Genomic DNA, 17,187 nt, shown 5'->3' with positions numbered 1-17,187 from the left:
GGAGAGGGAGAAGCAGGTCTCCCGCTGAGCAGGGAGCCTGATGTGGGACTCGATCCCGGGACCCTGGGATCATGACCTGAGCTGAAGGCAGACGCTTAATGACTGAGCTACCCAGGTGCCCTAATTCAGCCTTTTTGGCTGAACATTCTCATGAAATCTTTATCTCAATGGGGAAAGAAATGTGGAAGAGAAAAAAAACCTGTTTTATCTGACTCCTATATTTTCTGATCTTTCTTTTCTTCACTTGAGCAAGGTTTTTGGCCTTAAGAAGTAAGAATTTAGAGGTGTTGTTTTCCAGCTTCTTTCTGGACAATGGCTGCTCTTCCTTCAAGTTTACAGATTCAAGTGGGTGTGCAATCTAGAGAGAGGCACCTTACAGAGGCGGCAGAAGGAGTGGGCACCATCGTCCAGGGCTCACACTTGACCTCAGCAGAAGTAGTTTGATTCCTGTGGTGGGCAGAATAGACCCCTCTCTTCGCCTCCCATGATGTCCAGGTGCTAATCACCAGACCTGTAACCACATTACCGTCCATGGCAAAAAGAGACTTTGCAGATGTGGTTAGATTAAGGATTTTGAGATGAAGAGATTATCCTGGATTATCCAGGGGGCCTGATGTAATCACAGGGGTCATTAAAAATGAAGGAGGAAAGGGAGAGAGTCAATGTCAGAGTCAGAGATTTTAAGATCCTGTGCTGTTCGTTGGTTATATGAATGGAGGAAGAGACTACAAGCAAGGAATGCAGGTGGTCTCTGGAAGTGGGAAAAGGCAGGAAGCAGATTCTCCTGTAGAGCCTCCAGAAGGAAAACAGCACCGTTAACACCTTGATTGTAGTCCATGGGAACTATTTCAAATTTCTAACCTCTAGAACTCTAAGATAATATATACGTATTGCTTTACGCCACTAAACCTGTGGTAATTTGTTACAGCAGCAATAGGAAACTACTAGAATGGCATAATCCTGAGGCAGGCACCCCATGCATGTCTGTGGACACCCCCAGTCAGCCCAGTGGTTACCTAGTGAATGAACACAGATATCATCATCCAATCAGTAACACTCGGAGACTTTGCTTTCCGGATATAAAGCAGCTCATGGCCCCCTGGCTATAAGAAATATTCCTTATTTCTACTACCTCGAGCTGACTCTCCCACAGCCTAGATCTGTGCTTTCTTGCTTTCCTGCTTGACAGCAAAACTTTTCCAAACAGGAGCTCAGTCTTTGGTCTCATATTCTCATTAACATTTCTTTATAAAGTACTTCAGATTTAAATAAATAAAATCAAAACAAAACAAGAATAGAAACATGGACATTCTCCGAGTCCATGTCCCCGGCTATCTACTACTACACATCTTTCTCTTCCTCTTTACAGTTGACTTATTAAAATGTCAGTCACTGCTCATGGGCCCACCTGCCTTCCTTACCCGTTCCCACTAGCTCTCAATCCACTGCAGTTTGGACTCTGTCTTCACCATTCCACCAGAAGAGGTGGAGTCATGCATATCCATGATGTTAATGCCAACAAACGATTTTCATCTTTTATTAAACTTGATCCATTGTCAACGTTTGACACTCTTGATATTTCCTTCTTCATAGGCCTTTCTCATCCCATAGGGTCAGTTGGTCCACTTTTTCCCATTTTTCCATCTGTTATTTCTGGCTACTCTTTCTTTTGTAGGCATAACCTTAAAGTTGGTGCACCTTCAGTTCCTTCCCTTTTCACTGTACACGCTCTAATCCAGTCAACAATTACTTCCTGAGTATCTGATATATGATAGGCATTACAGCAGGGGTGCACCGGGCAGTCATATTTATTCCTGTGGCCTCAAAAACACTAGTATGCTGAGGAATCCCAAATGATTATCTCTGGCACACTTGCTTTCCTGAGCCGAAAACTTAGAGGCTAAACCACCCACTGAACAACTCCAGTTTTATGTCCCTCTGACCAATCCAAACTTAACCCATCATCTTTCCTCACCAAATGTAGTCTTTCTTGTACATACTGTATCTAACCTGTAGGCAAGTTACAAATATGGGACTCACCCATGATTCCTGCCATCATCATACAGCCCTAAACCCCTAAATTCTTTCAGTCTTTAAATTGTATATTTCATATTTTCAGGAAACAGGGAGGCAAAGTTACTGAAGGGTAGGGTGGAATCAAGTCAGCTTTGAGAATTTAAAGAGAAGGAAAGATAGCATTATCAAGAAGAATTTGGTAGATGACTGCTTGAATAATTGTTTGCCTGTCACCTTTAATATCTGTTCTACTCTTATTCCAGTATATCTTTAATATCTGTTTCTTAAGTGAGAGATCATGTTTCTGTTTTCAAGTCTTAAATATATCATTGTGGACAAAAAATGTCTTCAGAACTTCCTATTTCCTGTATAGGATCAAAGGTAGCTATTTTTCTCAGACCTGAAATCTTTTTAATGTAGCTTTCAGTATCTTTAATTTCCCTCTTGAACTCCCTAAATTCCTGTTAATATTGCAAGGGCAATGTCTGTGTCAGGACAGGCTGCTACTATCAGAAATCCCTGGCCCTTAGCTTCTACACCTTCCCATCTGGCAGTTTTGCACTTGCTTTCAATGGGTTTTCTTTGTTTCATCAATTAATTGCTGTTGCAAAGAGATAATTTAATCTTTGAAATGAAATAGGCTGGGCCCTCCTGTGGGCTTGTGACCAGCCCAGTGGCACAGAACCCTGCTCTTGGGGCTTGATGCCAGTTGCTGTGGTCTTGAAATTCTGAAAAATTTTACCTTTGAATTTGTGTTTTATATGTGAGGTCCTGAGGGACCATAGAGCATGCGCAGGGAATTTGGAACCTCAAGTTGCATAACATGTGATTGTCCTGCGTTACACCACTTCCCCTTCTCCCTCGGACTAGTTCTTGGCCACCCCACCCCCCCACTCTCCCGCCGAGTCCTCCTTCCCTGGCACCTTTAGCTTGGTCCAGCCTCCCCCTCCTCACTCTGACCTCCTATGACTGCCATGTTGGAGGACTGGATACAGGGAAGGGAGGGTCGAGGCAAGGTAGCCCTCTGTGGTCTCAGGGTAAGTCCTGCAGTTGTTACCCCATCCAGGCTCGTAGGGCCATAGCACATTGGAAGGGCAATTTAGCAGGGCCAACCCTCTTATGCACTCTCAATCCACACATTGAATGGATCCTAATGTGGAGGTTGCAATCCCTAGGGAGTCAGCTATCTGCCTTTGGCTGAGGTGACAGTCCCAGAAGAAGGACAGAAACCTTGCTCAGCTTCTTCCTAGACCCCCAACCTGGGCATGCATATTGTTTCAACAGTTGCGGGGAGGGGAAAACTGGCAGTAGGTGGGCCAGGCATGCTGAGTTCTAGGGCTGGTTCTCCAGGCACCTGTGAGGGTCTGCACTTGCCCTACAAACAATTCCATGCCCAAGGAAGTGGGACATTATAAATAAAAATCAGGGACGCTTGGTGTCTCAGTCGGTTAAGTATCATTTGCTTATTAAGCGTCATTAAGCATTATTAAATCAATCAATCAACCAGTCAATCAAACACCACGGCAGGTCAGGAGAGACTGAAGAAAAAAGGAAAAAGCTTTATACTCAAGAGCACTTTTTAGCATACTTTTGAAAAAAGATCTCCATATTTTTATTTTGCCCTGGGCTCTACAGATTATACAGCCAGTCTTGGAAATAGATAATACTACTGCCAAATACGGGATGAGACTATTTCAGGATAGTTGAACTTAAATAAATCTCTTGGTTAGAAAAATCACAAGTCTTTCTGCAAAGTAATAGAGCACTGAGCAATAATACATTTTGTAGAAAACTTACCAATTATAATTATCAAAAGTTTCCCTTCCGGATTCACACCTTACACTGTAGGGATTCCTTGTGAGGAATTCATAATGGGTGAAGTTAATTGGCTAGCTTCCTAAAACATTCTAGGTGTTAACTTCTCAGACAATGTGAAGGTGGAAGTCTATTAAAAGGTGACTTTTCTAATATGTAATTATATTATATGTGACTATTCTTTGCAAGGAAGAACTTCAGGGGTGTAAAGAACCAGGTATTTAAATTACATTTCTTCAATTATTCAGATAATATGAATTCTGGCTTGATTCATAATTCATAATAGATTAGCTTGGAATTAACTATCTGTGAGGTTTAGACATAATTACACAAATAATTGCATGCATGAAAGTCAGAAAGGATACATTTCTAACTTCTTGAAATTCTCTTAACTTCTTTTTATGATTAAAATGGGAAAAAGGATAGACTCTAAGGCAATACTTAAAAGCAGTTGCTCAATATGTGGTTTGATTTTTTTTTTAATTCTCAGAATCGAAAAACTTTATTTCCTACCACAAGAGAGGGCAGAAAGACAGGAAGCATCACACTGCAGAACCATGATCAGGAATCTTTTCCACCCTGCTGCTGTGCAGCTTTGCTATGAGAGTGTGAACTGATCTTGTGTTAAAACTCCCTACTCGCTTGGATCCAGGGTGATTCTGTACTCCGCATTCGGCTTTGCATCTTTGCTGGCTGTGTTTGGAAACCTCCTGGTGATGACTTCAGTTTTGCAATTCAAGCAGCTGCACTCTCCTGCCAATTTCTTGATTGCTTCTCTGGCCGGTGCTGACTTCTTGGTGGGGGTGACCGTCATGCCCTTCAGCATGGTCAGGTCTGTGGAGAGCTGCTGGTACTTTGGAACCAGATTTTGTACCCTGCACAGTTGCTTTGATGTGGCATTTTGTTACTCTTCTCTCTTCCACTTGTGCTTCATCTCCATCAACAGGTACATTGCTATTACCGACCCTCTGGTCTCTCCTAGCAAGTTTACGGTGTCTGTGTCAGGAATATGTGTCAGCATCTCCTGGATCCTGCCTATTGTATACAGCAGTGCCGTGTTCTGTACGGGTGTCAATGATGATGGGATGGAGGAATTAGTAAGTGCTCTCAACTATGTAGGTGGCTGTCAAATTGTTGTAAATCAAGACTGGGTTTTGATAGATTTTCTGTTATTCTTCATACCTACCCTTGTTATGATAATTCTTTACTGTAAGATTTTTCTAATAGCTAAACAACAAGCTGTAAAAATTGAAAATACTGGTAGCAAAGCAGAATCATCCTCAGACAGTTACAAATCCAGAGTGGCCAAGAGAGAGAGAAAAGCTGCTAAAATCCTGGGTATCACAGTGGTAGCATTTATGATTTCATGGTTACCATATACAATTGATATGTTAATTGATGCCTATATGGGCTTCATAACCCCTGCTTATATTTATGAGATTTGTTGTTGGGGGTGCTTATAGTAACCCAGCCATTAACCCTTTAATTTATGCTTTATTTTATCCTTGGTTTAGAAAAGCCATAAAAATTTTTTTAAGTGGAGAATTTTTAAAGGATAGTTCATTGACCATTAGTTAATTTGCAGAATAAATGTAAACACTAAGTTGAGAAATTTAAAAATATTTTAAAAATTATAAATTCATGACAAAATCAGATGTAAGAAATGAACAAAACATTTCAAAATGGGAGAAATATATTATTTTTTCAAATGAGCCAGAAACCAAATCACAAAAAGGTGCTTCCATTAAATCATTGCAAAGACATTTACTGAACTAAGTAATAAGTAGTCAGGTGGCTTACACTGTAATCTGTCTTAGTGTTCTGTACATGTCCTTGCCATATGTGCTTGTTTCTTCCAATTTCATGGAATTTGGAATCTCACTTTTCGTTGTGATATCTCTAATCATTTTCTCTTTTATGGTCAACTTTCATTTATCTTCAAATGGTCTTTTTTTCCTTATCTTTTGCAACATTTTACTAGTTTACTAAGGCTGTCATAACAAAGTACCACAGACTAGGTGGCTTAAACAACCGAAATTTATTTGGTATCTCATGATTTTGGAGGCTAAAATTCCAAAATCAAGGTGTCAGCAGGGTTGGTTTCTTCTGAGGACCCCATTCTTTGGCTTGCAGGTGGCTAGCTTCTCTCTGCGTCCTCACATGGTTTATGCCATGTGTATGTGTGTCTGTGTCCTAATCTCCTCTTCTTATAACACCACCAGTCATATTGGGTTGGGGATCACCCTTAAAAATTTACTTTAACTTAATTACCTTTTAAAAGGTCTTATCTCGATAAATGGTTACATTCTAAAGTACTAGGAGTTAGGACTTCTACATATTAATTTGGGGGACACCATTCAGCCCATAACAGGCACAAGACTAGGATTGGTGACACTCTTCAAGGGTCTGTTTGTTTGCTGCTCACTTGTGATTCTGTCTGTACCTTCCAGAAGCTTTTGGGACAGCAGGTAAGCCTTTCCTGTTTAATGGCTGGACAGAATCTTGGAATGTTCACCTGTCATATTGTGGGATCAGTCATTCAGCCTCGGAATCAGGTATTAACTACAGACATTGCCCAGAAGTGGAAAATTGCAAGTGGAAAAACTTGCCACAAAAAAGTTGGCCCAATGAAATGGAAATCTGCAAGATTTCCATTTCATGAAAGAATGAAAGAATGATTCTTTCATTTCATGAAAGAATGATCAATTATTGGGGCGCCTGGGTGGCTCAGCCAGTTAAATGTCCAACTCCTGGTTAAGCATCTGACTCCTGGTTTCAGCTCAGGTCATGACCTCATGGTCATGAGATTGAGCCTTGGGTAGGGCTCTGCACTCAGGGCAGAGTCTGCTTCAGATCTCCCTTCCACTCCCTCGGCCCCTCCCCCTACTCATGCTCTCTCTCTTTTTCTAAAATAAATAAATAAAATCTTTAAAAAAAAAAAGAATGATCAATTATGACTAGCAGTGATACCAACTTTCTTTTGTATAATGAGTCTAAATTGTAATAGACTACTGGTCTATAAACCTTTTATTTTCTTTTTGGTTTATCTGTGGAGTCAATTAAAATGATTGAAGTCTTTTTTTTTTTTCTCATTGGTTTTCATTCAGATTTTTCAAGCAAACACTGGACATAAATTATATGCAAATACCAGTGTTAGGAATACCTAACAATAAAAAAAAAATGTGTTTTATATAGTATTTTCCTCAAGGAATGTAATTTTGTAGATAATATGGGCAATACATTTTAAATTGTATTATTGAGAACCAGAAAAGTAGTCCTATGAGCGAGGACTAATTGTCACTAATTGTCACAAGGCTGGTACTTGGCATTGGGTATTTCTAAAACATTGTCTTCTCACCAACATGTGGTCTCATGGCCTGAGGGGTTAAGGAATTGTTAAAGACTTTATTTTTTTAGTAGAAGGGCCTTTTGAGGAGTCTTCAAGCATTAGACTTGTATGGGCAGACAGGGGTGTGGACTTCTTTTGACAGGAGGGTTAATTTCCATAAATGGAGGATTGGCTTGGCAAACTGTAAGAAAATGAGTAGACTATAGCATGGATAACAACCAATTCATGCGATCAATGACTATACCGAATAGATCAGATTAACTATATCAGATTTAAAAAAGGATATCATGCTCCCTATTTTTAGAGTATAAAGGACAAACAGAAAAAAGCACGTGAAAAAGTATAATTGTCGTATTTAATAAATGTCTCATAGAATGGCATTGTTGTCAAATTATAGATAATGAATAGGACAGAAGTTCAAAAGTAAATTAAAAATTTTTGAAATTTATCCAATGGGCAAGCAAAATATATTGTTATAAATGCTACCAAAATTTCCAATACAATTCTAAATATGGAATTTCTTTTGACAGATAGTGGGTATGTGAAACTTCACAGAGGAGAGAAGAAAGAAATTAGATTCTTCCATATACTTCATGATAGTCTTTCCTAAGAATGATTACCCGAGATACAGATGTAAAAATTCAGATGTAAATTCCTTGCTTTATTTTATCCTGGGTTTAGGAGTGAATTAAAACAACATAACTGGTCAAGAACTAAAGGACAGTTCATCAACATAAATGTGTTTTCAGGATAAGACTAAATTAAAATCAAGGAAATTGTGAGATGTTGGGAATTTTCCATGTATAATGACATGGAATATGGTGTATGAATATGATATCAAATTTGAAATAGGGAGTTCCTCAGATTCAGTCAAACATTGCTTCAAGTGAGCTTCTCCAAACATTTGCTACAGCCAGATTTATTGCCCTGGTGAAGTAAGGTCCAATTTCCTACTGCTGATTCTGCCTACTCCTCTGTTTTGTCACTTTTCCACTGCCCCGTCTTCTGGGGGGATTTTCTTGGTATTTTCACCTTTCATGCTCACCGCCCTGTTCCTTTTTTTTTTTTTTTTTAAGAGGTATTATTTATTTATTTGAGACAGAGAGAGAAAGGGAATGTATGAGCAGGGGGAGGGGCAGAGGAAGAGGGAGAGAAGCAGACTCCCCTCCCTGCCATGCTAAGTGGTAAGCCTGATGGTGGGGCTCAATCCCAGGACCCTGAGATCATGACCTGAGCTGATATCAGGAGTTGGTTGCTTAAGGTACTAAGCCACCCAGGTGCCCCTGCCCTGTTACTTTCAATGCTCATTTTCTTCTTCCTATTCTCTATGCCATGTGTTCTTGGTCTTCCCCTAGACTCTAGTTCTCTTGACTGTCATTCCAACATCTTCTTTTGCTGGAGTTCTTTTCTTCAATCTCCTCAGACCCTCTGCTTCATGCTCTTTCTAGGAGTTCAGTTCCTCCTGTTCACCAGTGCTCTTCCAACAGCAAGGGAATCAGATGCAAAATTCAGATCTGGCGCAAGACCAAGTTTTGATGTTTAGAGGACATTCCCTCATAGTGGAATTGATCATGACAAAGTGATAACATTTACCACAATAATTACCTCTTCAACGTAACTACTTTCATGTGGTATGTCCCTTCACTTCTTCAACATGATGTGGGAATAATTAATTGCCTGTCACGGCATATTATAAACATCATCTAACACTGTCACTGTTGATCATAATGCAAACTTAGGATGCATGCTGGTAGCCAGCAGAAGCAGGGAGAGGCTAGGATGGATTCTCTGAGACCCTTCAGAGGAAGAACAGCCCTGCTAATACTTTGATTTTGGATTTCATACTTTTGGCCCCCAGAACTCTGCAGGAATCAATTTCTCATTTTGAGCCACCAAGTGAGTGCTGATTTGTTACAGCAGAGACAGAAATGAATATATCAAGTATGTTTGAGGGGAGAAGATCCAAATGCAAGGAAGTTCATTCTCCTTTCCCTGGACAGAACTCAGTGGGTATGAAGACCACAGGGCAGAGATGGCTGCATAGCTTGGCTGAGCCCATAGCCTGAGACAGCCTCACAGAACACCTCACTGCTCTGCACAGTACAGGGACAGGAAAAGTTCCTGAGCCCCTGAGGGTGCCATGGAGTCATGACAGGTCCTAGAAACTCCTAAATGTTCCACGGCCTCTGGTGCCACAAATATAGCTGAATTCTTCTGAGAAGCACATTGGAATTGGCTGATAAAACAAGAGCTAAAGGAGCCTTACTGTCAGGTACGAGGGATGGCTGCTCTGTCACAGGACGGGACCAAAGTCCAGAGACCGGACAAGACTTCTCATTGAGGGTGGATGGTCACCCAGACCAGATCTCTAATCCACAGAGCCTGGTTAACTCAGTGGGGGAGGTAGAGAAAACCCAGATAGACGGAGAGGAAGTTCTATCAGCTGGAGGTGAGGGGTATGGCGCAGACATCAAGTTTATTTATAGTTGCAGAGCATAGAGGAGCAACACACAAAATCTGGAGCTAAATTGCTTGGAGGCCAATCCTCAGTTCATCATTTATTAGATGTTAACCCTGGGCAAGTGGTTAACTTCCAGTGTTTCAGTAAAATAGCGATAATAATCATGCAGACTCCACGGTGGTTTTCTGTGTGTGACTATTTAAGAACTTACTACAAATAAAACACCTAGATAGAGCAGGTGTTCCAAAGCTGTTTGTTGCCGTTAAAATGGCAGTTGCCTTAACAATAAAGTAACACGTTTTGCACACCTGAATCTGTGCCCCGAGACTCACCGAAGACACTTGTGGGTCTTTCTAGAATTTCTGCCATGTTTTAAGAAGCATTTCTGTGCCATAGACTACTAAAAGCCATAAGATAAGAGCTATGGCCCAAACTAAGAAAATTGGCATAAAGGTGTAAGGTAGATGCTCTGAAGTTATGTTGGGTTCAGAAACCTCTGAATATCTGTGATGAGACAGAGTTTGAGAGAGAACTTCAGAACGTTTCCAGTTTCCTGGAAACTGTGTTACCCTGTGTCTACAGGGTAATTAGCAGAGGCTAAGGGGAGGGGAGGGATGGAAGGGGGGAAGGAAAACTAGGGAGAACATGAGAAAGGACTCTGACAGGACTCAAATCTCTGTCTTAGCTGAGGACACCAGAGACGAAGGGGCTTGAAACATAGAATTAAGATCCCCAGTTAATCTCTTAATTTCAATAAAAGTGCAACGTTTTCCTGGAGATACAGGAGAGACTGATGAGGGTACACTGGCTGTGAAATCTGAAGAAGGCAGAGCAGCATGTCCCCTACTGAGCCCCACAGGGATGGGCTGGAGCACCCATAAGAGACTGTAAGGGGCATGGTCTGGAGGGGGGATTGGTAAGCATGTCATCCAGAGTTTAGAGTTGTGTGAACATCCTTTTTCCATGATGAGATAGATGGCCATTTCATTCTAGAAGATATCTGCACAGACAATCCCAATCTATTCCTGTGGAAGCGAGGCAGACTACATAGCCCCTTGGAATTTAGATGTAACCCTGGGAGAGGAGAGTGGGAACCCCACATTGACTGAACTTATGTTTATTGCACCCCATGACATGGGGCTCACAGGGGAATTAAAGGTCAGTTACAGAGAAATCAAGAAAATTGCCTTCTGTGGTAGTTGAGATCTTTACCTGTCAGTAAGTATGTTTTCTCTACCTCCATGCATGAGTCATAGGATAAAATCTAAAATGATTTTTGGGATGTACAAATCTGTGCACAATTTTTGAAACTTTTCCCTGTTCTTGACCTTAACACCTTCCATTCATCCTTCTAAACCTGGCTCTAAACATATACCCTCAATGAATTCTATTTATTCATCCCAGTTATATACTAATATTGATGTCATTTTTCACTTTACACTTTTTACACGTGTTAATTTTAACTTGGAGCACAGTGAATTGTTAACTGTTTTATGTCTGTCTCTCATATTAACAGGGATACTCCCTTAAGGGGAGGAGATATTTCTTGCTTATTTTTGTATCTTCAAGACCCTGATACAAATAGATGCTTAATAAATAAACATAAATAATGCACACATGAATAAGACTTTTTCTGTAGAGACCTTTATATATACAAAACATTTCTTGTATTTTTATTTTGCTAAGAATCTTTTAGTAATAAATAATTGCTGAATGTTATATAATTTTTTTTGCATTCCTCAGATACGTTAAAATGGTGAGTTATGTTATTTTACTTTCTTATGTTAAAGCAAATTTCCATTCTTTGTATAGACTCCAATCATGATGTATTATCTTTTTATATATTTCTAGGTTTGGTTTGTTGAACTTTTGTTTAGGATTTTTGCATTTTTTTTATATGAGTGAGGTGTCCTTTTCTTTGTGTCTTTCACATGGTCCCTGTTAGGTTTTAGTATCGGGCCAATTCTATATCAAAATATGAATTTTAAGTGGAGATTATGAAATACAAATTTCTTCTCTCTGTTCACACTTCGCACTACAGGGACTGCACCTGATTTGGGATGACTTGAGAGATGGGATTTGGTTGTGCTTCTTGGGAGTTTTTATCATTAACATCACAGAGTTTTGTGGGGGGCGGTAGTAAAAGGTAACTCATAAAAAACAAACCACACAATTATTACTAACTGGCAAAAAGGAATATCCCCTGTATCAAGACCAGGTAATAAAAGATGTTTGATAAGTTGCAAGACAAAAAAAAAAAATCTCCTATGGTAAAAGCAAATTTGCTACAGACTTACTTGAAGTAAAATTCTTATTGGATTTAGAAAAATTGGTTCAATTAGATGCTAAAGAGTAAAAATAAAAATGATAATTAATAATTGCTAGGATTTATTGAGCATTTAAATTGAATATATTACTTCATATGTTCAGAGATTAAAATTAATATGAATATGTGACAAGCCACGGAGATATTATCTGATAACTCTGACAAAGGTAGGCAGTTGTAAACGACCTTCTCTCTGCCTTTGGGAAATATGAAACTGCTCTATTTGGTGTGACTGACCAAGGGCAGAACTTCTCTATGTTTACCTGCTGTTGGAGGCAATACTATGAGCACCGACTCATCCCCCCCTGCCGCCGAGCAGCTCTGCTACCAGAACGTGAGCAGATCCTGCCTGAAAGCTCCCTGCTCGCCTGGCCCCTGGCTGATGCTCTACACGCTGTTTGGCTCTGGGGCTGTGCCGTGTTTGGAAACCTCCTGGTGGTGATTTCCATCCTGCATTTCAACAGCTGCCCTCTCCCACCAATGTTCTGGCCTCTCTGGCCGGTGCTGACTTCCTGGAGGGTGGGGTGACCGTCATGCTCTTCAGCATGGTCAGGTCCGTGGAGAGCTGCTGGTACTTTGGGCCAAGTTTCTGTACCTTCCACACGTGCTGCGATGTGGCCTTTTGTTACTCTTCTCTCTTCCACTTGTTCTTCATCTCCATCGACAGGTACCTTGCTGTTACTGACCCTCTGGTCTCTCCTAGCAAGTTCACGGTGTCTGTGTCAGGGATATGCGTCAGCATCTCCTGGATCCTGCCCCTTGTACACAGTGGTGCCGTGTTCTACACAGGTGTCTATGATGATGGGCTGGAGGAATTTATCTAGTGCCCTCAACTGTGTAGGTGGTTGTCAGACAGTTTTAAATCAAAACTGGGTGTTGATAGATTGTCTATCCTTCTTTATACCCATCCTTATTATGGTAATTCTCTATAGCAATATTTTTCTTGTGGCAAGATGACAAGCTAAAAAGATTGAACATACTGGAGGCAAAACAGAATTGTCATCAGACAGTTACAAATCCAGAGTGGCCGAGAGAGAGAAAAGCCACTAAAACCCTGGGCATCACAGTGGTAGTATTTATGATTTCCCGGTTACCATATAGTATTGACTCATTAATTAATACATATATAGGCTTCATAACCCCTGCCTATATTTATGAGATTTGCTGTTGGTGTGCTTATCATAATTCAGCCATGAACCCTTTGATTTATGCTTTATTTTACCCATGGTTCAAGAAAGCCATCAAAGTTATTGTGAGTGGTTGGATTTTCAAGGACAGTTCAGCCACCGTGAATTTGTTCTCTGAACAAATGTAAGCAATTGGACTGAAGAATAAAGAAATCTTTACAATTTCCAAATGAAATGAGTTTTAAAAAATCAAATAGGACTATTCATGAGGAGAAAACAAATTACTCTTCAAATTTAATGGGGTAGATCAGTGTTTTTCCAGTCATGTTAAGATGTGCACTTCCTTGTCACTTCTCCAAAAGCATGCATTACCTAATAAATGTTAAGTTTTTATTTGCTAATTACTTCAGAGCTCAGCATATCCCACTTTCTAGAAATACTTTCCTCCCTCATTTCTTTTAATTCACTGACTCTTCTTTTGTTCTAGAATGTCACCTGAAAACATCTTTGTTCTTCAATCCCCTTTCCTCTTGTCTTACAAAGTTTTTCACTCTCTCAAAACCTGTCAAAAATTTCACCTGTGAATTGCCTTCGTGAGGTTCTTGCTTTCTTTTGCTTTGCTTAATTTCCCAAGGGAGCCTTTTGGGTAGCAGTTAAAGGTATTGTGCTTAATGTCTGAGGAGAGAGATTTGAAATATTTATCTATAGATTGCGTGTGGAGTAACACAGACACCTTGTCTGATTCAGAATCCGGAGAGATCTCTTGGGGGTTGGGGGGCATCTGCAAACATAGACACCATCCTGACTGGGCTGTTGTGATTGCCAGACAGATTACTCTGATCCTGTGTAATTATTTCCTCCCCCAGCGTAGGAAGCAGAAGGCATTGTATTTCCCCAAATGATAAATGATTATTTGTCTGCTCTTTTTGCTACTGCTACTGCTACTTAAACTGTGTAAGTGGTTGCTATGGATAGCCCTCTGTGCTATGCTGTTCTGTTCAAACACACTGAATATTACTTTTTCATAGGGGGAGATTCTCTTCTGAAAGCAGTCTTTAGTTCTTTCTTTTTCTGTAACAAAACTTAATTTCAATAGCAAATTTGCTAGTTTTAGGAGATAAGTGGAATATACATCAATAAAAACATTCACGTATTCTTTTTTTTTTCACTTACGAACCATGAACCCCATGCCCACAGTGTACCAAATCAGTGCTGGCTTACATAAAAACAGGTAATAGGATCCCACCTTTAAGAATCTGTAACTCTGGCAAGAAGCAATGTTGTTAACTGTGGAAAATTTTTAAAGAAGGACAGACACTAACTCAGCTAGATTCAGGTCAGCTTCAACACTGACAAGTCATGTTGATAGCAGAGTGCCCTTGTCATGATGTGATGAGAGTGGCATGTTATTTCTATGGTCTTTTTTCCCCAAAATCCTATAACCCCAGTATAATCAGGAGAAAAACATCAACCAAAACCTCACTGAGGACTATCCTACAGAATATCTGACCAGGGCTCCTCAAAACCATCACGGTCATCAAAGATAAGGGGAGTAAAAGAAACTGTCAGGGTCTAGAGGAGCCTAAAGTGACATAACCACTAAATGTAGCATCCTAAATGGGAAGCTGGAACAGAGGAAGGACAGTAGGGAAACCCGAGGAAATCTGAATAATGTATGGACTTTATCTTGATATATTAATAATAATATATCAATGTTGGTTCATTGATCATTAGAAATGTATGATACTAATCTAAAATGTTAATAATAAGAGAAATGGGGTGGCAGGGTATAAGAACTCTCTGTACTACCTTTGTAACTTTCCTGTAAATTTAAAACTATTCTAAAATAATAAAAAGTTTATTTTTGAAAATGTAGGGTATACAATTATGTGAGGACAATGGGCATTCATCCTTATACTGACTCATTCACTGATCCATTTCACTAATATCTTTGAAGACTTAGTGTTCTGGGTTCTGGGTTCAATGCTTCAGGAATACAGAACAAAAGCCTTAGAAAATCTTGTAGAAAAACTGAATTTACTGACAATTATGGCTTGGAATTCATAAAGGTTTAAACGATAAAGGATGTGTTTGAGGATTAGCATCTCGCTGGAAAATCAGGGAGACATATTAAAGAAGTAGCTTTAAGCTGGGCCTTAAGAGATTAAGAAGTGTTTTTGCAGGAGGGAGAGGATGGAAAGGGATTTTCAGGCTGAAGGAATAGCATGACCAAAGAAACAGAGAAAGTGCACAGAGTGTCCAGGAAATATGGAGATAAAACAGCTAAGCAACTACCAAGAGAATAGTCACCCTTTTGACCTTCCTCAGGTTGACATTCAAGCCCCTCCACCTTTCCCTCTCCCTACATCTCCCCAGGCATCTTCCATTTCAAAGTGGAGACATTCTTACCTCTACCCCTCTGCTCAGGTTTTGACGCCTCTAATTCTCCCTGTCTTCTGAGCCAACATTTCCCCAACGATGTTTTACAATCATCCTATAAAGTACTCCAGGGAAAAGAAGTTTCTTCATCAACAATGTTTTGGAATGACTGCATACTATATCCCGCTCTTGGAGAATAACACGAGACATGACATATTAAAGACTCTGAGAAGTCCTGTTTCGACAAAAACCTGTCTAACATTGTTTAAATATGCATTTAAAAATTTGTGTGGAGTTCCACCTTGTGATGAGCTGAGTGTTCTTCTAGGACATAAAGTGCCATGTTCAGTGGATTGGGAAGAGGTGTGGATTTATTTCTAAGCAGAAGAAACTATTTTTTAGAGTAATGACTGATTTATACTTTGCAAATTATATTTATTTCTATATCTAAGGCACCATTTCCTTGATGTCTCAAAATTACATATATTAGGATGAATTTTAACTTACAATTCTTTTTTCATTTAACTATGTAATAATACTGGAGTTAATTAGAAAAGAGAATAATTACTTCCAAAGAAAAATTAGGCGTTAAAAAAGTACATTGAAAAGTAGTTTATGATAAATAATTTTTAATTAAGAAAAACAATAAAGTCAATAGGAGTTATCTTTCTAGCCAGAAAGAAAGAAATGGAGTGAAATAAATTCATTTCAACTAACTTCAATGACAAACTAAAACATTACTTCTTTGGTTATGGAGATTGGTTTATGTTTATATCTATGTTACATCTATCTATATATTTGTGCTTCAGAGACCTCAAATTAATTTACAAATAAGTTTTCCAAATAAGCAATTATTAATTTGAAAATATTCAGTAAGAAATGTGGGAGTTACTAGAGACCTGTTGGAAAAGATTTAGGAAGAAGACAGAAGCAAAATGTACATAAAAGATGTCAGTACCTGTACTAGTAATAGCTTATAAGAAACACTTGGTTCAATGCTGAACAAGCATGTGGCATAAGTACTTATTTTTCCAAAGAAAATCATATACTGGTATCCCTGGAAAGATAGTAGGTCTAACTTATGTGATTTTTTTTTAAAGGAAGAAATATTGCAATGGCAAGATGTGGATCATTATCACTTTACAAAATAATCCACTATTTCCAAGTTTCAATTATTAAAGGAAAAGGAGATATTCCTTTAAGAATATAATACATTTACTCAGTAATCATTGAAATGGATGAATCTGGCTTACCATCCTGTGCAGTGGTGGGGTTCCAAGCAGACAGGGATTCTAAAGGGAACATGTTGAAAAAGAAATAGTCCAAACTCTTGATTATGATTATGAAAAGTGATGTGAAATTAGGATACAAACAATATTTCAGCGCTCATTTACGGTTTCTACTCTTCCTCTCTCTGGAACTGGCCACCTGTCCCAGCCAAAAAAAAAAAAAAAAAAAAAGAAAGATATAGAGGAGAAACTGAAGGACAGTTTGGAACTTAGTGCAATTTCCTTGGGTACTAAATCAAATGTGCTCCGAAAATCAAAGCAGCATGGGATTTAAGGTCTCATAAGAGTCACTTCCCTGCTAGCTCTGTTTTGTCTACCTGGGCCCTTTTGAAATTAGCGTAGACTATATCTTTAAGGAAAAAGAAGAAGAATGTAAGTTAAATGTTCCCACAAAGACAAAGGAGGCTATGTCACAGTAGGTATTA

The 17,187-nt window shown here is 39.3% G+C and overlaps 1 protein-coding gene and 1 pseudogene across 1 annotated transcript; both read left to right on the top strand.

Annotated features, from left to right (window-relative positions):
- Positions 1-4,388: 4,388 nt before the first annotated feature.
- Positions 4,389-5,421, top strand: LOC113927496 (annotated as a pseudogene).
- A 6,829-nt stretch (positions 5,422-12,250) lies between these two features.
- TAAR6 (trace amine associated receptor 6) lies at positions 12,251-13,282 on the top strand. Its single transcript, XM_027603297.1, is given in 5 exon segments — positions 12,251-12,377; positions 12,380-12,424; positions 12,427-12,782; positions 12,784-12,995; positions 12,997-13,282. Coding segments are annotated over 5 exon segments (1,026 nt in total).
- The last annotated feature ends 3,905 nt before the right edge of the window (positions 13,283-17,187 follow it).

The sequence above is a fragment of the Zalophus californianus genome, chromosome 7 (assembly GCF_009762305.2).
Source record: "Zalophus californianus isolate mZalCal1 chromosome 7, mZalCal1.pri.v2, whole genome shotgun sequence".
Lineage (NCBI taxonomy): Eukaryota > Metazoa > Chordata > Mammalia > Carnivora > Otariidae > Zalophus > Zalophus californianus.
This window is presented reverse-complemented; position numbering and strand designations above follow the sequence as displayed.